At 38.1% G+C, this 27,936-nt stretch overlaps 2 protein-coding genes and 2 long non-coding RNA genes across 4 annotated transcripts; 1 reads left to right on the top strand and 3 right to left on the bottom strand.

Annotated features, from left to right (window-relative positions):
- Positions 1-4,069: 4,069 nt before the first annotated feature.
- Positions 4,070-7,640, bottom strand: LOC117426261 (interleukin-20-like). The gene is made up of 6 exons (XM_034043669.3): positions 7,555-7,640; positions 6,751-6,930; positions 6,084-6,146; positions 5,531-5,683; positions 5,139-5,213; positions 4,070-4,724 (listed from the first exon to the last, which is right to left on the bottom strand). The coding sequence occupies exons 2-6, from the start codon at positions 6,907-6,909 to the stop codon at positions 4,641-4,643; spliced, it is 534 nt and encodes a 177-aa protein (XP_033899560.3). The 5' UTR covers positions 6,910-6,930; positions 7,555-7,640; the 3' UTR covers positions 4,070-4,640.
- LOC131702174 (uncharacterized) lies at positions 6,764-8,839 on the top strand. The gene is made up of 3 exons (XR_009309330.1): positions 6,764-6,882; positions 7,655-7,766; positions 8,686-8,839. It is a non-coding gene; the product is annotated as an uncharacterized LOC131702174 (long non-coding RNA).
- Positions 8,840-11,783: 2,944 nt separating this feature from the next.
- Positions 11,784-12,946, bottom strand: LOC117426273 (interleukin-20-like). The gene is made up of 3 exons (XM_059003387.1): positions 12,798-12,946; positions 12,298-12,372; positions 11,784-12,195 (listed from the first exon to the last, which is right to left on the bottom strand). The coding sequence occupies exons 1-3, from the start codon at positions 12,915-12,917 to the stop codon at positions 12,112-12,114; spliced, it is 279 nt and encodes a 92-aa protein (XP_058859370.1). The 5' UTR covers positions 12,918-12,946; the 3' UTR covers positions 11,784-12,111.
- A 116-nt stretch (positions 12,947-13,062) lies between these two features.
- Positions 13,063-19,664, bottom strand: LOC131702179 (uncharacterized). The gene is made up of 7 exons (XR_009309332.1): positions 19,433-19,664; positions 18,204-18,252; positions 17,534-17,607; positions 16,777-16,969; positions 14,579-14,683; positions 13,524-13,699; positions 13,063-13,119 (listed from the first exon to the last, which is right to left on the bottom strand). It is a non-coding gene; the product is annotated as an uncharacterized LOC131702179 (long non-coding RNA).
- Positions 19,665-27,936: the final 8,272 nt, after the last annotated feature.

The following is a 27,936-nucleotide window of genomic DNA, read 5'->3' on the forward strand; positions in this document are numbered from 1 at the left end:
CCCTAAGCAAGAGCATGGGGCCGGCACCCTTCCCTCTGGGTTGGCAAAGCTGCCCAACCTGTCGGGTGGCAACGCCTTTTCAGGCATCCGAAACCTGCAACAGCAAGGGACTCTCGACTCTGTGACTGCAGCAACAGGCTGATCCCTGCTGCAACCCGCTCCAGCCCATCTCTGAGAATGAGGGCAAGGAGTTAGAGTTCAAAGAGGGGAATTGTGACTGTATTTGGGCCTTTTACATTTGCAACATAATAAAAGTAAGCACTTAAACTTGTAAAATTCAACTACAAACATTTTGATAGTTTATAATAAGTGCATTTTATCCTCTATAGAAATGCATCAGTGAGTGTTTTATAATCATACCAAACATTCTTCTTGGATAACATCAGGGCGCAGAAGATTGACAATGAACTGTTCCGATGACTAAACCCTAAGATGTACACTGTCATGTTATAGTGGCGTGTTGTTATTAACTACATCATGAACTCTAATTGCAATCACATGATGATGCACTTGTGATGCACAGAAAACAGAACAATCATTCTCGGGAGACACTGCTTCTGGGTTAAGGATCATCAAAAAATAAATAAAGTGAACACTTTACATTAAGTGTCATATGAGCACCTACACATAATTACAGTGTTATTATGCATAGTTACAATGGACTTAATGTGTATATCTTTTTGCATGTTATAACCCTAACCCTAACCATAATCCTAACCCCTTTCTGATACAATTTGTCTACTTGAATAAATTGTGCAAAAATATTTACACATGAAGTAAATAACTGTATCAGAAAAGGGTTAGGGTTAGGGTTGTATCATGCAAAAACATTTACACGAAGTACATTTGTAACTATACATAATAACTTTGTAATTATGTGGAAGCACACGTGTATTTGCTAAGTAACTACTATGTAAATACACAGTAATTAGAGACACTTAAAGTAAAGTGTTACCTAAATAAACCCAAATGACATGGAAGCTAGAATCTATAAACGGTTGCTTTCAGTGCACTGTTCAGACATCCAAGCTGTTCTCTTTGATTATTCTCAGTTATTCAGCTTTCCCCTTTAAATTGGCTTTAGGTTACAGCAAAGGGAAGTTGAAGGATTCATATCAGCGCAGGGCTCAGGTATCAACAAGCAGTCCTGTGTTCTGCTGAAGTCCTGTTTGGATAATGAATATGAGCTATGAGGACCTCGACGTCACACATATACGGAAGGAAAGATGCGTATCTGAGACAGCATCTCTTTCTTTTTATTCTGTTGATGATCTGGGCTGCTAATACCAGGGGAACCGGTTTGGGTTTCTAACTGACCTGTTCACTGCTAACCGCATTCTCCGCGTGTTACTCTGGTAGATGTTTTGTTTGCTGTCAGGTCTTTTACGGACACCCCTCCTGAGTACTGAATGGGGTTACAGTATGTTTGGTAAGTATTGCCCTGCCTTTTCTGATAAGCACGACTTTCTTTTTAACGTGAAACATGTTGCAGAAAGGCAGTTTGAAACAGAGACTGTATTCATCCAATGTCTATATTGTTAAAACAGACCTTTAAAACTATTCTAAATAAATACATACCACTCTGTCTTTTGTTTTTAAATGTGGGACACTGCATTCCCAAGTTAAAGGGATCCGTCATTAGAAATGCTGTTTCATTTCCTTTAACGCTGTGAGCGTCAAGCTTTTACAGTCTCCTGATTTACTGAGAAGAGAAATGGATGCTAGCGATACTACACTCCATATCCTCTAGTCCTGGATTTAAATACAAATCTGATAGGCATCCGAACAATGCTGTGGCTTGTTATCACAGCAGCTAACCACGAATGGCAGAGATTCCACTAGTCATATAACAATCGCTCGTGATAGAACTATACCGTTTTCGCTAATAGTTGCAGAGACTGGCACAGCAGACAATGTCAAGCAATGCGTCACTCCAATGTGTTTATATTGCAGCAAGCTTTTAACAGGAATCAAATTCCCAAATGAAAAGGGTGCATTGTGCAGGACTCAGGTGACAAACAGCGTAGCCTCTGTGATGTCATTTCAATCCGATGCCAGCTAATGGATACAAGCCATCTGATATAAACTGCCTGATACAAAGAAATATCAGATGGCTGTATCGCTTCAGTATCGAGACCTGCCATGCTATAACTGTGATGCTAGCTCCAATCACTCAAAGTGTGACACTATCAAAGAGCCCACACGATTGCCTTCCAGACCTATAAAGCACTACCACTGATATAAATCAACGTTATCTCCTGACCTTTCCACAAGGAACTGCTACTGTATGCATTTTAATATGAGCAGTCTGCAGCAGTGGAATGTTTACTTAGAACCTTTTGGAATTCCAAGCACAATAAACAACAGGGTGGGTGCATTATGATAATGTAATGAACCGCGGTTCCCACAGGCAGGGGCTTATCACAGGCGGAGATGGGACGCGAACCCGCTGTACAAATATCGGACTTTGATCATTTGATTGCGTCACCAACCAGCTCTGACCCCTACCCGCGTGCACGCCACGCTGCATTACAGTACAGCGCTGATAACAAACGTCGTGTTTGCCTAAGGGCTGGAATGCCACATTCCCAAAGTCTGCTTCATGTTTGTATTAGAAGAAAACAGCCTATCATAACACAGCATTAATGAATTAAACAAACTGCATTTCCTCCCTCTACCGTACGAAGAGCAAGCACTGTTTGAGACAGGTAGGAGTGACACAGCGATGCAATTAACAGGTCACTAGTCTGACATCACTTCTGATTCCACACGGGTGAGTTTTAATTAAAAACAGTGTCAGTTGAAGCCCAGATATTTGCTGTTCCTCCCTGGGTGATGAATGACCAAGGGAGCTTCCTTAATCTTCTTCTGTGGGCTAAGAGTAGGATCAATAATAGACCTTAGCTAGGCAAAACCAAACAGCTGTTGTGGGGTGCTAAAATAAAAAATGAAATCGCCATAAAACCGGTCAGGCAGTTAAATATATATATATGTGTGTGTGTGTGTGTGTGTGTGTGTGTGTGTGTGTGTGTGTGTGTGTGTGTGTGTGTGTGTGTGTGTGTGTGTGTGTGTATTCTGTCATAATGGAAGAAGGCTACCTTATCTCCAAGTTTCAAATCTGATTGTTTTGTAGTGCCACGGACACAGTTTTGAGTAAGTCTATCTTCATACTGTTTTGAATATGACATCACGTTCATAGCAACTGAAGTTGATCGATGCACGTGAAGGGAGGAGAGGAATTCTAATTATTGCCTTGGTGACGTAACAGGCATTTTTATGGGATTCGTTCTGCCAAAGTCACCTCAGAAATCCTGGCCAGATCACTCCTCCCTCATGACATTCAACCCTGAGCCTCTCTCCAGCAGCACGTGTGCCGAAGGATTGGTTTCTGGATGCGTGAAGGCTTTTCTGACCTGAACCAGTCCTTCATTCAGAATATGCTACAGCGTGTGCGTTTGAGAAATGCTAACCGCTCCAAGAATTCGCGGTCTCTTTAATTCCAGGTCTGTACAGCACACTATTATTCTTGCGGCGGTGGCAGTGGGTGTTGCAAGTTACACCCAAAACCTGCATTTCAAGAACGTTTGGGCTAAATGTTAAAATAAAACACGAAACGAAAACAAACACTAGCAACGCTCCTGGAATGTGGCTGTGTTATGTATTGCATTAAGGAGAAACAAACAGACGTGTTGCTGAAACCCACCACGCGAGGAACCAGATATAAGACCGTTTACTTAGTATTCATTTTAGTATCAGGTTACAGACAGTCACAGCACAGCTTCGATATGCCGAAAAGACCGTGTACCGTATTTAAAGAGACTTCTGAAAAGTTTTGTATGTTGGATGTGTTTAAAGTTGCATAATTACACAAACATGTTTCAGCAAGACACAGATCACTGGCGCCCTCTGGTGAAACAATACTGAACTGTACAACTGCTCAAACTCCATTTAAATGACCTTGATGGTCCCTATTGGCAATGCTTTAAGGACAGTTTTAATAATGTTTTTTTTAGGTCTGTTTTTTTTTTTTTTATTTTTTTTTTTTTGCTAAACATTCTCTTATGTTAAATAGTTCTTTGGAAAATGTAAATCAACTTCTAACTATCTCTGAAACAGTTGATCAAAGTTGAACTGAAAATCTCATGAGATAACAAAAATGAGATTTAAAAAACTAAAAAAAACTGCCCCAAACAAAACATTCCTTAAAACAGTCGTTAACATTGCCTGAGCCCCAAGCAGACTTGAGGCCAAAGCTTCCATATACAGATTCAGTCAATACTGCAAAGTTATATTTCAAAGTATTTTTATTTGATAATAAATAGCAAATCCAAATTCTATCCTTTCAATCCACATGTGCATTTTTAAATTCCCAACTATATAACAGCTTACATTTTCTTATAAATACCTTAAATAAGTATGTAAAAAAAAGTTAATAAATAGTTTAAGTTAACATGCCATGGCAAAACACCAACAAAAAAGACTTTAAATAACATTAAATTAAAAAAAAGAATCTATCTACCTCTCTCTCTCTCTCTCTCTCTCTCTCTCTCTCTCTCTCTCTCTCTCTCTCTCTCTCTCTCTCTCTCGTTTTCATGGAATAAAACCATTACTGTCCAGATAAGGGCTGTTCATGTGTGTCTTCAGTGGTGATGATGTGTTTCTATCCAGTCCAACAGATAATCCAGCTCACCAATGGCCTTCACAGTGGCAGCATTGACATCCAACTAGAATTATAATAATAAAATGATTGCGTCAAACAGGTTTCTAAAACAGCTTAAAAGGATTATTTATCTTGTCATCAGTTTCCTAATATCGAACGAGGAGGAGTCAGGTGGGGAAGCCTATCAGTGTCGCACAGATTTCAATGCACAGCGCAGCAGTAATCTGCTTCCCAACCTCACTTCCCCACAATCAGCCTTAAAAAGCTTAAAGCTGATTCTAGATTAGCTATTAAGCAAGTATGGCATAGATATTATGGACTTATATAGAGAACCAGTACCTAATAATGTATTGAGGAATGCATGCACTGACACATACAATATAAAGTGAAGTAGGGTGGTGAGTGTTTTGCGTTTTACATGCATACGGTACATGCATACAGACAAAGTGATGTATAGAAATATGCAGTCACAATGTACCTTTTCAAAAGTGCTCTGGATAGCTTCAATTCTCTTCTGGGTTTCTTCGTCACATTGGCAGTGCAGATGTGCATGCTAATCCAAAAATAGAAAAAGAAATAGTGTTTACAAACAGTATGTTACATACATAGGACAACATGTATATTTTGCTTGTTAAAATCCATTTTATTGTGATGCTAGATTTACATTATTTAGATTTTGAAACCATTGCGTTGTAGTTCTGTGCCATCACAGGCAATGCTTTATGAATACAGCCCACAGTGCAAGAATTGAATTCCAAATTCATGGTTTGTCTTTTACTATTGTTTTAACAGGTAATGCCATCAGCGTGCCTTCACTGTTTGGCACTGTGCATTCTACTGGAAGCTGTACAGTTGTATCTGGGTACATACACATTGGCGTAGGTCTCGATTGATGCTGAGGAATGAGTTGGCTAGGCTGCTGGTGCGTCTCCTGATCTGAGAGTCCTTGGGGGTGTAGCGGTTGAACACGCTCTCCACGTAGAACCGCAAGAGTTGACGAAGGAAGCAGCAACTCTCCAAGGGCTGTGTGGAAAACACGTCTCGTTGAATTACACCGCACTTGATTTCTGTACAAGCTCAGTCAACGTGCACTGACAGCATTATTAATAAATACCCCCAAAGTATATTACTATCATGTGGAACCTTCTGTGGCTCTTACAGTAAAATTGACAGTAATGGCACCATGCAATGGCTGTGTGCAGTGTTTAGACTTGGATTATTTAGCACATTACCCCCACCTGCTGGACAGTAAAAACATTACCCCTTTTCTCCAGAAACGTACAGCTATATAATTACAGATAATAAACGTCACGGTTCTTTGACTGTGGGATGCCACAGAACTGTTAAGATGGTGGGTGGGGGGCGTTAGTGTTTAATACACACACACACACTTTTCTTTCAATCAATAAGCAGGGCCACATACCTTAATATTCATCATTGCATGTTCCTTCAGCAGTCGCACACCTGAGTTCCCATCTTCACCAACCTAATGCAACACATACATTCATTAAAGAAACCATTTGAAACAAGCCATAGCAAACAGTCCTTAATCAATCTCATTGCTGTAAACCTGTGCTGAGGGTTTATATACCAGCTGAATATGCAGTAAGGCGCTGGTGGATTTTAATTCCAGTAGCTGCAGTGCTCTGTATGGCACTGTATGGATGAGGTGCCAGCTGGTGATTACAAACAGACTGCTGATTTGTGTTAGAAACCCTGCAGTGGGGAAATCCACCAAGCTTGTCTATGTTGTACACCCCCAGGCAAATCCTTCTGGAAGCTGAGCAGCACGTCACACTGCTGAGCAGGTGCATCAAGGAAGTACAAGACAATTGAGCTTATAACTGGAAGTTAAAAGTGTTTATGCTGGTTCTGTATAGGAGTGGCAATTACACTGAGTGGGCAGAGTGCTGAAATGTAAATACAGAGCCATTCACTTTTTTTTCTGTTCAAAAGCAGATATTTACAGCAGTAGTCTATTTGTTAAACTTTATCTATATGATTTCTTTCCAGTTTTCATGAGAATCTGAGTTTAAAAAAAAATAGATTTAGTTTGGTAAGGTGCACTGTAAATTTGAATCATGACTTACAATTGTTTTTCGTATCTCACTGAAATATTCCCTCAGCTCGTGAATCTGGACGCTGACTACACACTTCCCGAAATGCAGCCTCCGTCCCATTGCAGCTGGCACGCCATGCACCAGCAGTGCCAAGGCAACCAGGTACAAGAAAGAGCCAGAAAACTTCATTGCTGTTATCAGTGTTAGAACCTGGAGGGACACAGACAAATAGCACCGAATGTAATCATGCTTTTTATTTCTAAAACTATTTCACAATCTCAGTGGCCATATCTCACACACAAGTCATTTTACAGCAACACAGTTGAAGTTCCTTCTAATAGATAATATTGTATGTGGATATTCTGTGCGCTATTCTGGTTAGCTCAAGTTATTTCTGTGCCTAGATATTCAACGTGACTATTCTGTGAAACAGGGCAGTCTGGCTCTGTGGGTGTGATGTGCAGGGTTTTTATATGCTATTAGATATTGCTAATATAGTATACCGTTTAAAATAATCTTAATATATGGTATCAGATACATTTAAAAGAAACATACACATATTTACTATGCCAAAAAGTGTATTGCGTATAAATTAACATGTTGTGCTCTACCTGTCTGAATACCTGTTGAATTCCAATTCCAACCACAGCTTTCTTCTATCTATCTATCTATCTATCTATCTATCTATCTATCTATCTATCTATCTATCTATCTATCTATATATCCCCTTCGGTCACGATTTTTCGAAATTAGATACATCAATAGGAAACTTAACAATTAAGCACACAGTGAGTGATACACGTAGCTGTGACAGTATGTATTTGAAGTCCTTACCTCCTGTGTTGAAAGCAGACTGGATGTTGCTTGAGCTTGCCTGGTTCAGCTGTGTTGTGCTTTCTTCTTGCTCCTCATGGTCCTCCTCATCCTTTTAAAGGCTGCCTGCCTGCTGGAATTTTGGAATCCACAGGTTCCTGCTGTCAACACAAGACAATAGGATTGCATCACCAGCATCACTAGCAGGGCTCATTCAGGAAGTGTGACTGCAGGTAACTGTCACGATGACTGATGCTGGCTTTGTTAGAGAAAACCCCAGAGTTAGCAAAATGAAATTTGAAGGACCAAGCATGGCTTTATACATCTTAACTGTATCCTGGCGAAGCATCTATAAATAAGTAGTAAATCCTATAAAAATCAAAAACCACCTGAACTACACCTGTCACATTTTAGGGTTAGGAATAGGGTTTCATTACAATAATTACATATGTGTGTGTGTGTGTATATATATATATATATATATATATATATATATATATAGTAATACATAGTTTATTTAGCATATATATGTGTATATATATATAGTAATACATAGTTTATTTAATATACATATGTGTGTGTGTGTGTGTTTGTTTGTGTTCAAACAATCTATCTATCTATCTATCTATCTATATATATATATATATATATATATATATATATATATATATATATATATATATATAGACACACAGTACATTAAGTTGGTTAGTTAGTTTTAACCATCAGGGAGAAAACAGAGCCCTGAACTCTGTCGTGGTTTAAGGATGCAGTTTATAACATCACACTGCTGCAAGTAGTAGTAGGGAAATGTATATTTGGCTCATGACAAGCAAGTGGCAAGCAAGTTTCAAGATCTTCAGGAGCTTGTCTCCTGATAGTAAAAAATACATTTGAGATGATGTAAATAAACTGGACCATCAACAGGGTGTGTCTTCTGATAGGCTGTGGGATAATGTAGCAGCAGTGTAGATTATATTTTAATATAATATTTACCCTGACTGTGGGATACTGCAACTTTAAAACATTTCACTGGGCTCTTTGTGATACAAGCCTGAAGCAATGGCAAAAACCCAAAGCAATACTGTAAGTGTATTAATCCATTAAATAAGCAATCCTGGAATTTGACTGTATTTCTTCCTTGATTCTCAGGTTAAGCATAGCTAACATGAAGGGATGAAGCAATGACATCAGTACACTAGTTTCCCCAAATTAAAAATATGCAAATACAGAAACAGTTTCCACATATGTTGCCTAAAAATCTGTCAACGTGGTCATGAAAATACTTGAAACATTTATTTTGTAAAGCAACACATATATTTAATGTACTGAAGTGATATTTCATTGTTATGGTACTTACAATGGATGTACATTAAACATGGACTTTTCTTTTAAATGTTTTGTAATTAGCCTTCTGCAGTTTTCAGCGGGAGATCCCAATTCAAAACACGTTTTATTAAAGGGATCCAAACACATGAAGAAGTTTCAGAACTTCTGGTCTAGAGGGAGTCTTTGTACAGTCTGTTTGTCAAAAAAACTTTGCTCTGAATTCAGAACGAGCCCCATTTGAATTCACCCCAAACCTCAAACTTATATTGCTGCTTAATGGTGGTTCTAAATAATTCAAGATTTAGGAACACAATAAACCTAGAAGTAGCCGTTTATTCATGAAAACACTGGTGCTGGTGAACACAGGGAAGAACAATGACAGCTGGTGCCTTGCAATCCTCCCCTCATAACGAGCCCCACCAGTTTACCTGTGATCTGAACCTGATTCGAACCCAAGCCTCCAGAGGTCACAGGTATGGAGGGCTGGTGAATCGGCCTACTGAGCCATGGAGACCGCTGTCTTTATTAATGAACTTGAATCAATTCTCCAGATGAGTCCCATATTGGGTATAAGAAGGATCTTCATATTGCAGCAGTGTGGGTTAAACTGGGTATCTGAAATCAAATAGGGGTGACTATTTTAAAGTCAACCTTTATTACGCTAATGGGTCTGCAATCCCATACTGGTAGATTTGGATGAGAGCTATTGTAAAAATAATTATATTCTAGTACTAGTTGCCATATATACATATAATAGATAATAATAAACCTTATGTGTCTAGTGTTTGGGTTGTAGAACTACATCAACAGTAATAATGACACGTATAACTAGGCTTGTTACTATTCGATTTTTATTTTTTTGCCAAATCGACGATTAATATTTTTCAATTCAAGCAGAAATCGACCTTTATGCTTTAACAAAAAAACAGACTTTTTATTATGCCATTGAGAAGCATCTAATTTAGCAAAGCCCCTTTATCATATTCAACATGCAACAAAACTATACTAACAGACCATGATTGACAGCGACCCCTAGCCATTCAAAGTGGAACTGAGACAGGACAGACAGTAAGTATAAAAAGTAAACAAACCGTAGATGATTTCTAAATTGATATTTTTGGTACAAAAATTTAAACAAAAAGACGTTTAACGAGCTTTAGCGATTAATATCGAAAAGTGGCCAGCCTAATTATAACATCAGTCAAATGCTCAATGGGCTGATGTGAAATTCTGAAATTTTGTTTGGGTTTTCCTGGTCTTTAAAAATGAAAAGAAAAAGTAAAACAGCCCCAAAAATCCCTGTTTACACCCTTCCTGACCCATCCCTCTAAAATGCAAAATGTATGTCAGGAGCCCAGCTGTTATCATACCAGTAAGAAAACCAATTATAGAAAGTTAACAATTATTTTAAACTCTGAAAGTGTTCTCTGTTAAAGCTGAATGAACCACATGCAACAGGAAACCCCTCAGGCTTATACAGGTGTGTCCCAGTTGTTTGACGTTGTCAGTTACAATATAGGAAATTTCACTGAAAAAACAGACAGCTTCCTCATTGGAAAACTTAAAAAGTTTATAATGAGTTGTCAGCATCACAGAGATTGTCAAACTACACTGCCTCCCCCACATGTGTTTCCCTAAAGTATCAGCCAGAGCATAATGATGTCCCACACATCTATTCCCATCAGTCAGGTATTACATTTGCAAACATATCCTTCAATTGAGCTCATCAATTTTAGTTATCACGACTTGAAAACGACAGACCCCTTTTCCCATTTAAAGGTGAGGAAAGACTGCTGGAATGGATGGATAAATATATGTGTGTTTAAACCTAATTACAATGTTATTATGCATAGTTACAATGTATTTAATGTATAAATCTTTTTGCCTGATTTATGTAAGTACACAATTGTATCACAAAATGTTTAGGGATAGGGTTAGGGTTATATCGTGCTCTGTAATTATGTGTAAGCACACATGTATTTACTAAGTAACTACTATGTAAATACACAGTAATTAGAGATACTTCATGTAAAGTGTTACCATCCATTCCAGCAGTCTTTCCTCACCTTTAAATGGGAAAAGGGGTCTATCGTTTTCAAGTTGTGATAACTAAGAATGATGAGCTCAATTGAAGGATATGTTTGCAAATGTAATACCTGACTGATGGGAATAGATGTGTGGGACATCATTATCCTCTGGCTGATTTCTTCAGGGAAACGTGTGTGGGGGAGGCAGTGTAGTTTGACAATCTCTGTGATGCTGACAACTTATTTTAAACTCAGAAGTTTTCAATGAGGAAGCTGTCTGTTTTTTCAGTGAAATTGCCTACATTGTAACTGACAACGCTGAATGGCTGGGACACACCTTTGCATGCCTCAGGGGTTGCCTCTTGTGTGTGGCTCATCCAGCTTTAACAGCGTTTAAAGTGCAATAAAAATCTCTTCCATCATTTGAAACTTTGTATAATTGTTTTTCTTTCTTGTATGGTAACAGTTGCATAGTATAAGGTATAAATCTTTTTCCTCGATATACCCCATACCCGATCCCTAACCCTGAACCCAACCCTAACCCTTTCTGATACAATTGTGTACTTACAGAAAACATGAAAAAAGTACATTGCAATTATGTGTAAATCCACATGTATTTGCTAAGCAGCTCATATATTTAATGTACTGAAGTGATATTTCATTGCTATGGTCAAATGTATATTGCTGCTCAATGTGGGATGCTCTGACTATGCAATACGACATTTCTATCATTTGTCCCTCATTGCTTTTGAGTTTCTTTAAAATCACTAATACAGCACCCATCAGGGGTCTTTTAATTCAATGTATAAGAGAGTAGATAAAACTGAATGTAAACAAAATCGAAACCTTTAGATGCTGAATATCTTTATTCATTTTTGAACGCACATGGTGTAATCCAAGTTTGCTTAAAACAGCAGTAAAATATATAATACCAAATATAAAATGCATATATGGCTTTAAAGACGTGTGTACAATGTGTACTTACTTTACAGCATACAAATACGTGATACAACAGCATGTTTATTTTGCTATTTTAAAATATTAAATAAATAAATAAATACATACATATATAAATATAAGTTAACAATAAATTAATGTTTTACTTAATTTAGTATAAATATAGTTAACCAGTTAAACATCATAGGAATATAAATATATATATTTTTTAATATATTATCGTTCTGAAAAGCTCTAGAGTGTCACTGTGCAAAGAGATGCATTGTTAGTAGTTGTGGGGTTTTTCCATCCAGGATAATAAAATCTGGATTTCACCGATTGCCTTCTCTGCAGCTGCACGAGCATCCAACTGAAAACCAAAAAAAAAACATTTATAACAAGTCATGAAAAGAGAATGTTGCATGTTTATTAGCAAGTGTTCACACAATCCACAATCTTCAACGTGACGCACCTTGTCATAAGTGCTCTGAAGCTCTTTCATTTTCAGCCGGGTTTCTTCTCCACATTGACACATCATGCGTCGGTGCTGATCCCCGGGAAAAGGAAATACAAATAAGAAAGAGAAGTTTTACTTGCGTCTCTATGTGGCATAGCTACTAGACCAATTGATTAGCTTTTAGATTAATGGCATAGCTGTTTGATTGATAGATTAGCTGTTAGATTAATGGCAAAACTGTCAGATCAATAGATTAGCTGTTAGATCAATGGCATAGCTGTCAGATTGATGGAATAGCTGTTAGATTAATGGCAAAACTGTCAGATCAATAGATTAGCTGTAGATCAATGGCATAGCTGTCAGATCAATGGAATAGCTGTTAGATTGATGGAATAGCTGTTAGATCAATGGCATAGCTGACAGATCAATGGAATAGCTGTCAGATCAATGGAATAGTTGTTAGATAATTGGAATAGCCCCATGCTGTGGAGGTGTTGACTGCAAGCTGCACTTACACACTCAGTCAGTGGTTTCTCAATGCTGGAGAAGCTGTTGGCCAGACTGCTGCATCGTCTCCTGACAATGGGGTGTTTGGACGTGTAGTGACCGAAGACGCTTCTCAGGTAGAACACCATCACCTGGCGCAGGAAGCAGCAGCTCTCCACGGGCTGTGGGGGAAACACATGAAATGTGTTGGGTTATGTTGGATATCATTGGCTCAACCTAATAACAGCAATGTTACTGAAATGATCCACTTTTCAGATCCAAAGAATGCAGTACCTTTATATCATTCAAAGCATCTCCATCCAGAAGTGCGATGCTCGAATCACCTTGGGGCTGTTATACAGGGGAAATAGTAGAAAATGAATATTATAGCAAATATTGATTTATTATAGTATTCATTTACATAAAAGCAAACAAGAGAAGCAATTGGGCACATTTTCTGGGAAGAATAATAACACATATATTAACAGTTTAGGTGTTTGGGGTGTAAAAACACACATATTAGCAGTTTAGGTGTTTGGGGTGTAATAACACGCATATTAGCAGTTTAGGTGTTTGGGGTTTAATAACACATGTATTAACAGTTTAGGTGTTTGGGATTGTAATAACACACATATTACTATGTTGTTGTGCATTTACAATGCAAATACCATGTAACCACATGTGCAATTACAGTGTAGTTATACTGTGTGTTATCCAATTAGGTTCTGATATCCATATTTAAATCACATACTTACAATGAAACTGTCCATTTCGTTGAAATGTTCCCTTAAATTGTGCAGGTGAAGGTTCAAGGCACATTTCCCAAAGTGCACCTGCTTGCCTGTGACAGACCCCCCACACATGAAAAGGGTTGCAGCAAGCAGACAGCAAAGGGCACTGACGGTCCTCATTGTTTTCCAGACAGGTGAGTCTGTCAAAGCAATGCATATATTCAGCTTTTCATTATGAACCTTGGGTATGATCTATCTCAGGGCTCAGTCCTTGGATCAATCAATTCTATTTTTCAATTTCAATGTTATTTATATAGAGCCTTTCATATCACAGCATCTGAAATGTCGATTAAAACAGAAAAAAAGGATGCAGCATCTAGAAGTAGTAACAATTATAAAACATCAATAACTTATTATAATAATACTAATAAATAATATCAATGAATAATAACAATAAACAAAATCAAAATAAAACAAGTTAGGAAAACAGGACCTGAATAAGAATGATAGCTTCAACACAAAATTACAAACAAATAAAAGAAATAAAAACAATTCGATTTGTAAGTCAGGTTAAAAAGACTGAACTAGAAAAGTAAGTCTTTAATTTTGACTTAAAAATATTGACTAAAGCAGAATCTAATAGAAAGGGCAATATTTGGTACAATCTGTGTTCCAAAGCAATGATATTCTGTTCTAATAGGAGAAAGGGTAGAAATTAGTCTGTTACAACACTGTTATTATCATTATTACTTACTGACATGGTATAATATCCAGCTTAGGCTTTAAAACAAGGATATTTAGATTCTTCATAAGTCAAACTTTGTAGTTATTTATTTATTTATTTATTTAACTGCCAATAACAAACTGAAGTAATAGGTATCATAATAACCATGTAACATTGTTTGCAATATACCAATAACTCATGAACTTGTACGCTAGCAATCCACCTTACCGGTGCTTGATGAGAGGGGAGCCTTCGTCTCTGTTCTTGATCACAACACTAGCCGATATCTGCCTTATATAGGATCCCCAGTTTTGGGGGGACTTTATCTGGTAAAATGAAGTCACCCTGTACTCACCTGGTACCTTACAGAATTTGCATAATTTCATCAGAGGGCCAGAGTAGTTTTTCTTTCACACATCTGATTTGTAAATTAGGAACTAAAAACCTTAGCTCATCACCGCTGCAAGAGAAAATTCTTGTATTAGGCAAGATGTTACAGGTGTAAATTACAATGATGATATTCATGGAACACTGCCTGAAACTGTCTATGCTTCTAACATCATTGTAATACATTGTAATATTGCATGATGTATGTAAGTACACAATTGTATCAGAAAAGGGTTAGGCTTAGGGTTAGGTTAGGGATAGTGGACCACCATCACAAAGCACTTTATAAGATGCAGTAACAACAAGAAATCCATAATACTTTAAATACAGAGAAATGCATAATGCATGATATACAGTAAGAAAAAAAGCATAATACATTAAATACAGTGGAAAGTGCATAATACATGATAGTAACATAATACATGAAATAGTAGCCGCAACACAGCAGCTAATAGCAGATATCATGCTTAAAGAGCATGGAAAGCAAAAGAGAACAGGTGGGTCTTGAGAGTTGATTTAAAGCGAGCGACGGTGGGAGCATCACACACCAAAGCTGGGAGAGAGTTCCAGAGAGTCGGAGCCATGAAGCTAAATGAGCGTTCTCTGAGTGTGGTGCACTTTTGCTTGGGGATAACAAGCAGTCCAGAGTCGGAGGACCTCAGCTTGCGGGCAGGGACATAGCGGGTCAGCAGGTTGAGGAGGTACTCGGGACCTGTGTGATGAAGGGCATTGTAGGTGAGCAGGAAAGTTTTGAAAATAATCCTGAACTTTACAGGTAGCCAGTGCAGCTGGGCAAGACGGGGGGTGATGTGATCACGTATATAGAGAGCTGCAGTAGTCGAGTCGAGAGGAGACATGACAAAATATCTCTGCATCTGGGAGGGAAAGGTAGGGACGGACTTTGGAGATGTTTCGAAGATGGTAGAAGGAAGATTTGACCACGGAGGAGATTTGGGCATCAAAGGAGAGGTTGCTGTCAAGAAGTACACCAAGGCTTCGTACTGTGGGGGAAGGCAGCAGAAGACAGTTTCTGTGGTTCAGGGCAGCTATATTTAGATTCTTAAGTTGAGTTTTAGATCATACCAGAAGGAGTTCAGATTTGCTAGTGTTCAGCTGAAGAAAATTGGCAGACATCCAGGCCTTGATGTCTTGAATGCAAGCCGAGAGCCGGACCGTGGCAGAGGGGCTACCAGGGTCGAGTTTTAAGTAGAGCTGGCTGTTGTCAGCATAGGAGTGAAACATAAGGCTGTGTTGGTGGATGAGGTGACCCAAGGGAAGCATGTAGATATTGAAGAGAAGGGGCCCCAAGAACAGATCCTTGGGAGACACCACAGGTGACTGGGTTTGCAACACCACGGCTTCCATCATAGAAGACAGACTGCATGCATCCGGATAGGTAAGAGGACATCCAGGAGAGACAGGTTCCAGAGATCCCAGCAACTTCTGAAGGCAGTCAAGAATAATGCCATGATCTATGGTGTCAAAAGCAGCTATTAGGTCAAGGAGGACAAGCAGAGAGGGAGCACCAGCATCAGCATTGAGCAGGAGATCTTTCACAATCCAGAGCACAGCAGTTTCAGTAAGTACTATGACTTAGGAAACCAGACTTAGAGATTCAGCAGATTGTTGTCCGTGAGATGTTTCATCAGCTGACTGGCTACAGCCCTTTCGAGAGTTTTTGGGAGAAAAGGGAGCTTGGAGATGGGACGGAAATTAGATAAGTCAGCCGGGTCAAGGGAGGGTTTTTTGAGTACCGGCATAACTCGGGCAAGCTTGAGGGCAGCAGGAACCGAGCCTGAATCCAGGGACAGGTTGAGAGTGTGCATAATGGAGGGATCAAGATCAGAAGCACAGAGACGGACAAGGTTAGTCGGCCAGGGGTCCAGGGGGCATGTGGCAGTAGTTGATTTCAACAGTAAGCCGGAAACATCAGCAATGGAGAGAGGAGAGAAGAGAGGGCAGGAGGGGCAATCGGAGGAGAGTCAAGGTGGTCAAGTAGTAAACTGGGTTTGTGGTGGGCAAGTGTAGAATAGATGTTGTTGATTTTGTTCCGAAAGAAAGAGGAGAAATCATGACAGGTAAGAGAGGAGGATGGATGGGAGTTGGAGCTGTGGGTGGCTGGATGTAGGATTTGGTCAATGGTCTTAAAGAGAACATCGTATTTACCATGATTTCAGAGAAGTATTTCACCCTGGCCGCAGCGAGCGCATGCCTGTAGCTCGCGAGATGGTTGGTCCAGATATCTCTCTGAACCGTTAGTCCAGACGACCTCCACCTGCGCTCAAGCTTGCGGCAGGCAGATTTAAGCACTCGAAGTTCGAGGGTGTACCATGGGCAGTTACGATCTTTCTTGACGGTTCTGGTTGTAAGCGGGGCAACAGTGTCAATGATATGAGTAAGGATTAAGGTTAGGGTTAGGTGGGTTAGGGCTAGGGTTAGGGTTATGTTGTGCAAAAAGATTTACACATTAAGTAAATTGTCACTATGCATAACAGCATAAAAATCAGTAATAGCAGTTTACAGCCCTATAGATTATAGAGTCTTATTATGTACCACTGTAAGATTATAAGGTTTATTATGTACAGGTCGAGTGGACATCTTAACTGACTTCACCACAGCACACAAACTGGCAGTTTAATAAAAAGGACGACCAGATTTCAAAATATTACTGATGAAGACAGACATGTCCGTTGAGTGATATAAATGCACTACAGTCGGTCTCGTCATTTATCCTTATGTAATTATATGTAAGTACACATGTATTTACTGAGTAACTACTATATTAATACATAATACATTGTTATCATTATTCTAATTCTAATTCATTATTTCTTAACATTGCAAAACAGGTGCAGGTGAATTCCCCTCTGCTTTTTGTATTTCTTAATTTCTTGTATCCTTAGCTGACTGGTAAAGGGTGTACCTGTAGAAAAGTCCTCTTGATGACATCACCACTGTATCTTCCTCAGTGCAGAGATTCAGGTAGGGGCTGAGTCACTACACGTTGTGAAAGAAGATCAAGTTATCTTAATACTAGCCTGAGATGCATACAGATTCAGAACTAAGTACAGTACACCAGCACACCAGGAGGCCACCTTCACTTTTCATATATAGCATTGTTTTTATTCCAAACTAAAGTGTGTGTGTGTGTGTGTGTGTGTGTGTGTGTGTGTGTGTGTGTGTGTGTGTGTGTGTGTGTGTGTGTGTATATTCAGTCACACACTGTTTATTGTAACATGTCAACAGCAGAGGGCAGTGTACCCCTCCTTATTAAATGTTCACTGCTAGAAGGTTGATTCAGAGTGCGGTCTGAAAATTAAACAAGAATATCTAGAATAAAGGTATGAAGTTGAATTAACCCCCTAGGTACCAGAGGCGAGCAGACAGCGCTCTCTTTAACAATGCACCACTGTCTCTCTGTACGTGTCTGTTGAAATTCCCATTGTTAGTGCATTCAATCACACTGTATGATGTTTTTTTTTTATGTTTCCCATTACGAAGGTACCTACACTTTCAATGTGTTTTCTCCCTGCTTTGCATACATAGGCGTGATCTCAATTGAGGAAATGAAAATGACACTTAAAAAGCAATACCTTCGGTTTCAAGATGAGGATGCATTCTCAGAATCAGGAAGATGGCATTCTAAAATTAATTTAAAAAAAAAACATTCAGGAAGGAAGAACAAAGGAAGGAAAGAAAGAAGGACGCCAAACAAGGAATACATCAGTCATAGTATAACATTGTATTGCATTTCACTACATTACATAGATTGCATTACAGAATACCAATTGCTAAGCCACTTTCACTAAGCCTTTACTAGTCATACAGTTCCATGTATTTACAAAGACATTTTATTTTTCAATTTAGAGAATATAAAGCAGACAACCATTAGGGTTCTCATATGACTCCATGTGCACTGGGACAGTTAGTAACAGTTCAGGCTTTTCAGCTCACACCCAATTCTGGTAAGTGTAGTCCTGCTGTGAAAGGTACCTGGGACAGGTCAAATGTACCAGAATGCACTGGGGTGTGAGTTGAAAAGCCTGAACTGTCCCAAACTGTCCTAGTGTACATGGAGTCATATGGGAACCCTAAGAAGAGATTTTGGGGCACATTTCCAAGCATTTATTTTGAGAAAAAGGGACATTTATACAATTTACAAACATGTTACTGGAAACAAAGTGATTGAGCCTAAAGTCACTAATAAAAATATAAAATGTTTTTAGTGTTAACATTTTTTGGCAACACTTTACATTCAGTGTCTCTAATTACTGTGTATTTACATAGTAGTTACTTAGTAAATACATGTGCACTTACACATAATTACAATGTTATTATGCACAGTTACAATGTACTTAATGTGTACATCTTTTTGCACGATATATGTAAGTACACAATTGTATAAGAAAAGGGTTAGCATTTGGATTAGGGTTATGTGGGTTAAGGTTAGGATTAGAGTGGTTAGGGTCAGGGTTCGGGATAGTGTGAGGGTTATATTGTACAAAAACATTTATACATTAAGTACATTGTAACTATGCATACAGCAAGGACACTGTAACTATGCATAAAAACATTGTATTCATTTTTTTTATAAATCACAGAGCTCATATGTTTATTTATATATATATATATATATATATATATATATATATATATATATATATATATATATATATATATATATGTTATTATTTTTATTTTTTATTTTTTTATCATTATTCTAATTCTAATTCATTATTTCCTAACATTGCAAACCAGGTGCAGGTGAATTCCCCTCTGCTTTTTGTATTTCTTAATTTCTTGTATCCTTAGCTGGGTGTACCTGCAGAAAAGTCCTCTTGATGACATCACCACTGTATCTTCCTCAGTGCAGAGATTCAGGCAGGGGCTGAGTCACTACACGTTGTGAAAGAAGATCAGGTTATCTTAATACTGGCCTGAAATAAATATCAATTCAGATGTAGTACACCTGCATCTTTTCATACATAGCATTGTTCATATTAAAAACTGAAGTGTGTGTGTGTGTATAAATATATATATATATAGAACTCACTGAAGAGGCCCATCTATTATTTTTTTATAATACATGGATACCCTTGTGATGCTAGTATTAAAGAAGATGAGGTTCAGCAGTACAGTTTTTTTAAGCATAGTCAGTTCTGTACAGACGTTCTATGTCGTTATCTGTTAGTACTTCAGCTTTATTTGGATGATTGCCTTTACCTTGTTTTAATTTGGAGTTCCACTCTGAGATACGAGATACTGTGGGTGTTGCTGAGTGATTGAAAACGAGACATTTTGTGTTTGAATTGAAAGTGATGGTCTCCAGGAGTCGAATGAGTTAAAGTTCAAGTATATTTTCCTCTAGAGGAATTATATATATATATATATATATATATATATATATATATATATATATATATATATATATATATATATATATATTTGATTACCTTGCAGGAACTGACAGAGCTAGTTCAACATATGAGAGCTACTACATGCTCTCTTGATCCTATTCCTACAAAACTATTAAAATATGTTCTTGGTGTTATTAATACCCACATTTTAAAAATTATAAATGGTTCACTTTCCTCCAGTATAGTTCCCTCAGCACTTAAGGTAGCTGTGGTAAAGCCTATGCTTAAGAAACACAATTTGGACCCTAAAGTCCTCAATAACTATAGGCCAATCTCCAACCTACCATTCTTAGATAAGATTCTAGAGAGAGTTCTTGCAATTCAATTACAAACAATTCTAACTCTAAATGGTATATTTGAGAAGTTTCAGTCTGGTTTTCGTGCTGCTCATAGCACAGAGATGGCCCTTGTCAGAGTTGTGAATGATCTGCTGATAAGCTCTGACTCTGGCTTTCCATCAGTATTAATTCTTCTTGATTGGAGTGCTGCCTTTGATACTGCAGACCATTCCATCCTACTGAATCGTATTGAAAGCACAGTGGGGCTGTCTGGCCTTGTCCTGTCCTGGTTCAAATATTATCTTTCTGATAGGTTTCAGTGTGTCTCTATTGGGGAGGTAAAATCTGCATTATCAGAAGTTGTCTGTGGTGTTCCACAGGGCTCTATTCCAGGTCCCTTGCTGTTTTCATTACATATTTTACCATTGGGTGACATTATCCGCAGACACAGAGTGAACTTCCATTGCTATGCTGATGATACCCAGCTATATTTGTCCCTAAAGCCAGGAATTTCTTTTGCCGGTGTTATTAGCTATTTGCCTTACAGACATCAAGCATTGGATGTGACAGAATTTTCTAATGTTGAATTCAGATAAAACAGAGGTCATGCTAGTGGGATCACAGAACCAACTAAAAGGAAATGTGGGATTACATGAGCTCGACCCTTGCAGCCTCTTATCAAAACAAACTAGAAATTAAGTGTTTGGGGGTCATCTTTGATCCTGATCTATCATTTGAGACTCATATTAGGGAAGTTACTAAAGTATCTTTTTACCATTTGAGAAATATAACTTAGACCAATTATTTCCGTATCTGATGCCGAGACTAATGCATGCCTTTGTTTTACCTAGAATTGATTATTGTAAAGCACTTTTTTATGGTGTCCCAAAATATGGATACCGCCGCTAGAATTCTGACTAAAACCAGGAAAAGTGAACATATTGCCCCTGTTTTGGCCTCTTTACACTGACTCCCTGTGCAGTACAGAATTGATTTTGCTGTTAACTTACAAGGCCCTGAATGGATTAGCACCTAGTTATTTGCAGGAGTTACTGACTCTGTATCTTCCAAACCGCACTCTGAGATCACAGGATTAGGGGCTGCTGGTTATTCCTAGGGTCAACAAAAGCAACACTGGAGGAAGGGCTTCTTTCTTGTACAGCTCCTAAATTATGGAATTATGTCAGGGAAGCTGGGACCGTTACAGTTTTCAAGTCAAGACTAAAAACGCACTTTTATAAAATGGCTTACTTATCTTAGTGGGTTTTAATGTAATTTTAAAATTGCTGCTTTTGTATTATTATGTGTATCTGTTATTTAAATGGTCTGACTGTAGCAGTCGTATGTGTGACATGCTATACAAATGTATTGTTGTATGTTCTTTTTTTCTGCAATGTAATGTACAGTGCTTTGCAATACTTTTGTATAAAAAAGCACTATATAATTGCAATAAATAAATAAATAAATAAATAAATAAGTGGTGAGATTTTTTGTTTTAAAACTTTGGTGAGCACTCCTTTAATCGGCTTGTTGTAACATGTCAACAGCAGAGGGCAGTGTACCCCTCCTTATTAAATGTTCACTGCTAGAAGGTTGATTCAGAGTGCGGTCTGATAATTAAACAAGAATCTCTAGAATAAAGGTATGACGTTGAATTATATATATATATATATATATATATATATATATATATATATATATATATCCCATTACTGATATCTATAGGTACTGATATCTTCAATGTGTTTTCTTCCTCCTGAAAAAGGGACTTTATACAATTTACAAGAATGTTACTGAAAACAAAGTGATTGTACCTAAAATGACTAATACAAATATAAAATGCTCTTAGTGTTAACATATTTTGCATGACGTGTCTCTAATAACTGTGTATTTACATTGTAGTTACTTAGTAAATACATGTATACTTACATATACAATGTTAATACGCAGTTACAAAGTTCTTAATGTGTCAATCTTTTTAAACAATAATAAAATGTGATTGCATTTTAAGATGTTATTTAAATATTTGAAAAACAATAAAAAGTTAACCAAAAAAAAGAAACAATCCTTTTTTTTTTTGGAGGGGAGGGGGCAAAAAAGGGTCTGGTGTTTAATGTCTCTTATTTATAACTTTGTCCCGTTTTGGCTAATCCGGTGTTTTTAAAGTATCAGCCCATGTTTCAAAGAGAAAGACTGCATACAGATTTTGCAAAACTAACTTCCATCTTACAAATTGGCGAAACATACGTGGTAGAACTGTCCTGAAGCGAGCTTTTAAAAAGACTTCTACTGTCCATTACAGAGCTGCGTCATGGCAAGGCGTGGTCTTGGAGGGGGGTGTTTTCATTTCCTAAAAAGCAGCCCAAGGAACTTCCACGAATGAGAAGTCTCAGGCAAGCACTGCGTTGTCATGAGTCTCATCTCGTCTGCAGCTCCACAAAGTGTATGGATGTTCCCTCATAAAGGTCCACCTCAGCGAGGCTATTCAATCATAAAATATTAATCTTTCAAGCTTGTCAAAATCTTGTATTGCCCCTTTTTTATATATCTTTATACGTATGGTAGCTATGTAATAAAGTCGTGAGCTTTTAATCAAAGGAGAGAAATCCGAGGTGTGTTTGTATATTTTCTATGTAAAGGATACGCCATGATCACGAATGTGGATGGCTTGTGAGAGAAATAAACACATCACTTTATAAAGGGTCATGCCGTTTTGGGTTTATTTAAGAAGTATAGAAAGAAAGTATGACATAGTAAATGTATGATAACGCTTCACTTCGGACATTTCCCGGTAAATCTTAAGAATAACCAAGTGAATTTGGCTAATGACCAAGTGTCTTTCTAATCGCCTTCACACATTTATGTAGTTACCATATATTCTTCGACATGAATGATTATTTTGTTAATTGATCATTTATACGCAGGAATAAATAATCCATTGGATGATATACCTGCATTTACCAATAAGCTTTGGTAAATCATAAGATTCACTGGTAAATGTTCGGAACACACGATATATCTTCATATTCTGGGCATTTAACATCTTACTTGGTAAATGTTGACAGTTACCGGTAAAAAGATGTATCAGATTCGAACTTTTACCGTAACATATAGTACCGTAAATTCAAGGCCTTTGTCATTTTTTTTTTTCAAATTACGAACATGTCAATATTCTTTCAACTGTTTCTTCTAAATTACCATACTGTAAACAAAAGATAAACAACAGCGAAACAGGAAGCCTTTGAACCTAGAAGTTACTGCCCACTACAGGATATCAGCGGGACATTCTTATAAGAATCTGATACCATAAACTATACCAAACAACCACAGCAAAGCCTTTCTTTTGATGAGGTGTGTTTACAGGAACTTTTCATTTGGCACTTTGCTTAACACCTGCGATGTCAACTCTAGGTTTGGTTATCTTGTGTATCATGAAAATAATGCAACAATGTACAAAATCTGACTTTTAAGGTTTCCGCTACTGCTAATACTGTACGTAACTCAGGGCAAGAGATTAGAAGCTGCTGTTGTAAGCTTTTAACCCAAGGACATGTTTGCATTTCTTTAGGTGAAGGAGCACTTCTGTATGTGATGGTGTGCAATTGATTGTCTTACTCTTACTGTAGCAGTGTGGCATAGTGGTTAGGGCTCTGGACTCTTGACTGGAGGGTCGTGGGTTCAATCCCAGGTGGTGGACACTGCTGCTGTACCCTTGAGCAAGGTACTTTACCTAGATTGCTCCAATAAAAACCCAACTGTATAAATGGGTCATTGTATTTAAAAATAATGTGATCTCTTGTAACAATTGTAAGTCGCCCTGGATAAGGGCGTCTGTTAAGAAATAAAATAAATAAATAAAATATATGCTCCCTGCGAAAATCTACCAATTTCCACACACACAACCTTACACCTGCTGCACATCTCAATATACGAGCGCAGTGCCTCACAGACAACATCCTAATTTATCCATGTATCAAAGCACGTGTGTTTGTAATCTACAGAGGTGCAGGGGATGAAGAGTGTGTGGGCTACATGATAATCTGTTTTTTTTATATGCATGGCGAATATATGTTTTCTGTATTTAGTGCACATTTTGAAATGGAAGATTTATTTGGATACAAAAAGTGTACCCTTATACTTTGATCGCATCCCTCTATTTTGGTATTATCTGATAAAATGTTCATTTTAAACAATGTATATACCCCTCCCACCCCCCCACCCCCCCCCCCCCCCAATTTCCAATAGCGAGAATGGGTGTGTGCATTGTAACACAGCACAAACGTTCCAGAAGAGCATGGGCAAATGGGCCATGTGAGGATAGTCTCCATTTGGGCTGAAGAGCAGAATAGCGTGTTTCTCAGGCATTGATGTTTGCTGGCCTCTCATGTGAAAAGTCAAAAAAAAAAAAAGGTGTGAAAATGAGACTGCGGTAAAGTATAATGTGGTGAATGTTACAGTCCATGCAGGTGACTTCTTCTAAAACGCTGCACTTCAAGCAGAAAGCAAAACTAATACTCTGAGCTGTTTGGAGCCCTGCAGTGAAAATGCACGGCCTGGTTGAATGAGTGAGGTTTCTAAAGCCAAGCTTCACGTTTTTTTAGCACCAGATGAGTAAATAGTCATTTTTTGAATGTAGCGGCTTTGACACACATTGCAAAACTGCTAATGCTGCATCCCTAGAAAAGGTCATTAGACTCTGAATAATCAATTTCTGGTACTGAATCACCATCATAAGAACATGCATGCTGATAGCTGAATTTCCAAAGTTACCCAATTTTTTGTTGAACCTGTCTCGTGTTTTTGTCCCTGTTCTAATAACTACAGGTAGAAGACCATCTCCTGTAAACTACCTTCCCTTAAAGATCAGAGATCCTATTCTGTTGCTAAATTGATTCAAGCAGTTTTGTCTGTTCACCACCTTGCCATTCAGGACAGCTCTGACCGGTACTTGACTTCTACTGCTTTTGTGACATGGCAGGATTCTCTATCCCACTCATGCAATTGACTTAAACTGACAACCCAATTTCCAAACCAATAGGGTACTTTATCAGCTAATGTAACAGTTCACAAAGAAGCAACACCAACAAACAGAGAAGGGGGAAATGTTCATTGCCTAACTGGCATAATCTTTGACATTGTCAAAAGCCTGACTTATGGGACACCCTGTAGTAATTGACAACACAGGTAGAAACATGTGACATTAGTGAACAGGAAGGATTGAGGCCTCTACCGTAGATATAAGTACAGTATCTGTTGCCCTGTTCTGGCTGCATTTCAGCAAGCTTCTAACAATGTAATCCAGCTTCTGGAAAACAGCCGTGCAGAGTTGAGGTATTCTGCGATTCACATTTCTCCTGCAAAGGAAATGTAACATCCTCCTCTCATGCTGACACCGTGTAACATATATATATATTTTTTTTTTTGGTTCCTGGGTAGTAAGTGTTATTTCCTAATTGCTTATGCCTCAAAAGTATAGAAAATGGCTATTATTCCCCACAAACTTTGCTTTTGTGACCAGGACAGTGATATTTAGAAATTTACTTATTTTCCAGAACATTCCAGATACATTCAGTGCTGAGTAAACTTGGAGTAACTTCTAGAACTTTCCAGTAATATAAATAGTAGTATAAATACAGGGGCCTTAAGCCCACCAGTTCAGTTCCAGCTGCCTAAGTGAATACATATCTGCATTTTTCTGAGATGGCATCAAGGTCATAGGAGACTTCAAAATGGTGGCATTCCTGATGGGTCTCCAAGGCGGTTTTACCAAGTTTCCCTGCTATCTTTGCCTTTGGGACAGCAGGGACACCAAGGCACACTACCACAGGCGGGACTGGCCACAGCGGACCGAGTTCTCTGTGGGGAGGAACAACGTCAAGTGGAAGCCACTGGTGGACCCCCGGAAGGTGCTGATGCCACCACTGCACATCAAATTGGGCCTTATGAAACAATTTGTCAGAGCTCTAGATAAGGAGTAGGCAGCCTTCAAGTACCTTCAAGACTTCTTCCCTAAGCTGTCTGAGGCAAAGGTCAAAGCCAGTGTCTTCGTCGGACCACAGATAAAGAAGATCCTGGAGTGCAATGAATTCCCCAAGAAGCTCACTAGTAAGGAGAAAGCGGCTTGGAACAGCTTTGTCTCAGTGGTTCGGGGCTTCCTGGGCAATCACAAGGCCGAAAACTATGTGGAGCTGGTTGAGACTCTGGTGAAGAACTACGGCACAATGGGCTGTAGGATGTCCCTCAAAGTCCATATCCTTGATGCTCATCTTGATAAATTCAAGGAGAACATGGGAGCGTACTTGGAGGAGCAAGGCGAGCGCTTCCACCAGGATATACTGGACTTTGAATGCCGCTACCAAGGACAGTATAACGAGAACATGATGGGAGACTACATTTGGGGGCTGATTCATGAAAGTGATTTACAGTATAATCGTAAATCTCGAAAAACTACTCACTTCTAAATCTTTTGTAGTCATTTTTGTATTACTTTAGTATAAATACATGTTAATTTGGATTCATATGTTGTTTTTTTCTGACTTTATGTGAACGAAAAGACACAAATATGCCAGTTTTCTCATTGGAAATAGGTAAATTTCAAAATATCACTGTCCTGGTCACAAAAGCAAAGTTTGTGGGGAATAATAGCCATTTTCTATACTTTTGAGGCATAAGCAATTAGGAAATAACACTTACTACCCAGGAACAAAAATTGTGTTACATAGTGTGATTCTAGGGGAAAACAACAATACAGTACCTTGGCTTCATGTGTCAATGACTGGTTACAGTTTTCAAACACGTTTTTCGTCTCTGAAATAACACCTTTTTTTAGTGTGCTTGCTTGGTTCAAGAGAGATGCTGGAGAGTGCTTATACATATATATATATATATATATATATATATATATATATATATATATATATATATATATATATATATATATATATATATTATGATTTCCTGCCAGAAAGGCACTTTTTTATAAGTATTGATTTCCACTAGTTCATTCCTGCTGACGGTGATTGAACACAGATCAATGAAGTAGGTCAAATAATGAACTGCTTACTCTAATTTAGTCCCATTCCAATTTCTTGAAAGTGTAGCAATAATGCCATTCAGTCCCATTCCAATTCCTTGAAAGTGTAGCAATGTCATATCAACGCGCTTGCAGTTTCAGTGAGTTAGCAATGATAGTACAGGCGTGGACCATGTAATGTTGAAACAGAAACTTGTATTTCAACATTTTCTCAACAGCATGATTTATAGGTACCCTCCTAATCTGTTGCGGTAAGAACATCAGGGGTAATACCAGGATATTGTTCATACTCCACAAGCATCTCTTGAGAGTTCATTTAATTTAAGTAATGCTTTGTTAATTTTATCAACTCTCAAGTAATGCTTAATAGCATGAAACAGCCAGCTGTAAACTGTAGTAATGATGTATAAACAAGAGTTTTTAAAACTGTCGTTAGCATTCACAGTGAATAGTGGTGGTGTTTTTCCATCTGTCTCCCAACATCAATGCCGTCACTCTGAAGAGCGAGAAATGAATTATTTGCATAGATTTCTTTTTTAAAATATAAATAAAGGGGAGCCTCCAGTATGTAATACAAACTAATGTACACACACCTTAG

This window comes from Acipenser ruthenus, chromosome 29 (genome assembly GCF_902713425.1).
Source record: "Acipenser ruthenus chromosome 29, fAciRut3.2 maternal haplotype, whole genome shotgun sequence".
Lineage (NCBI taxonomy): Eukaryota > Metazoa > Chordata > Actinopteri > Acipenseriformes > Acipenseridae > Acipenser > Acipenser ruthenus.

Coding starts and splice junctions, on each gene's coding strand:
- LOC117426261 (XM_034043669.3), bottom strand. CDS start 6,909: ATGAAGTTTTCTGGCTCTTTCTTGTACCTGGTTGCCTTGGCACTGCTG. Junction 6,147..6,750: donor GTGAGATACGAAAAACAATT/GTAAGTCATGAT, acceptor GTGTTGCATTAG/GTTGGTGAAGATGGGAACTC. Junction 5,684..6,083: donor ATGCAATGATGAATATTAAG/GTATGTGGCCCT, acceptor TTTTCCACACAG/CCCTTGGAGAGTTGCTGCTT.
- LOC117426273 (XM_059003387.1), bottom strand. CDS start 12,917: ATGGTGTTCTACCTGAGAAGCGTCTTCGGTCACTACACGTCCAAACAC. Junction 12,373..12,797: donor AGAAACCACTGACTGAGTGT/GTAAGTGCAGCT, acceptor CCCGGGGATCAG/CACCGACGCATGATGTGTCA. Junction 12,196..12,297: donor TTCAGAGCACTTATGACAAG/GTGCGTCACGTT, acceptor TTTGGTTTTCAG/TTGGATGCTCGTGCAGCTGC.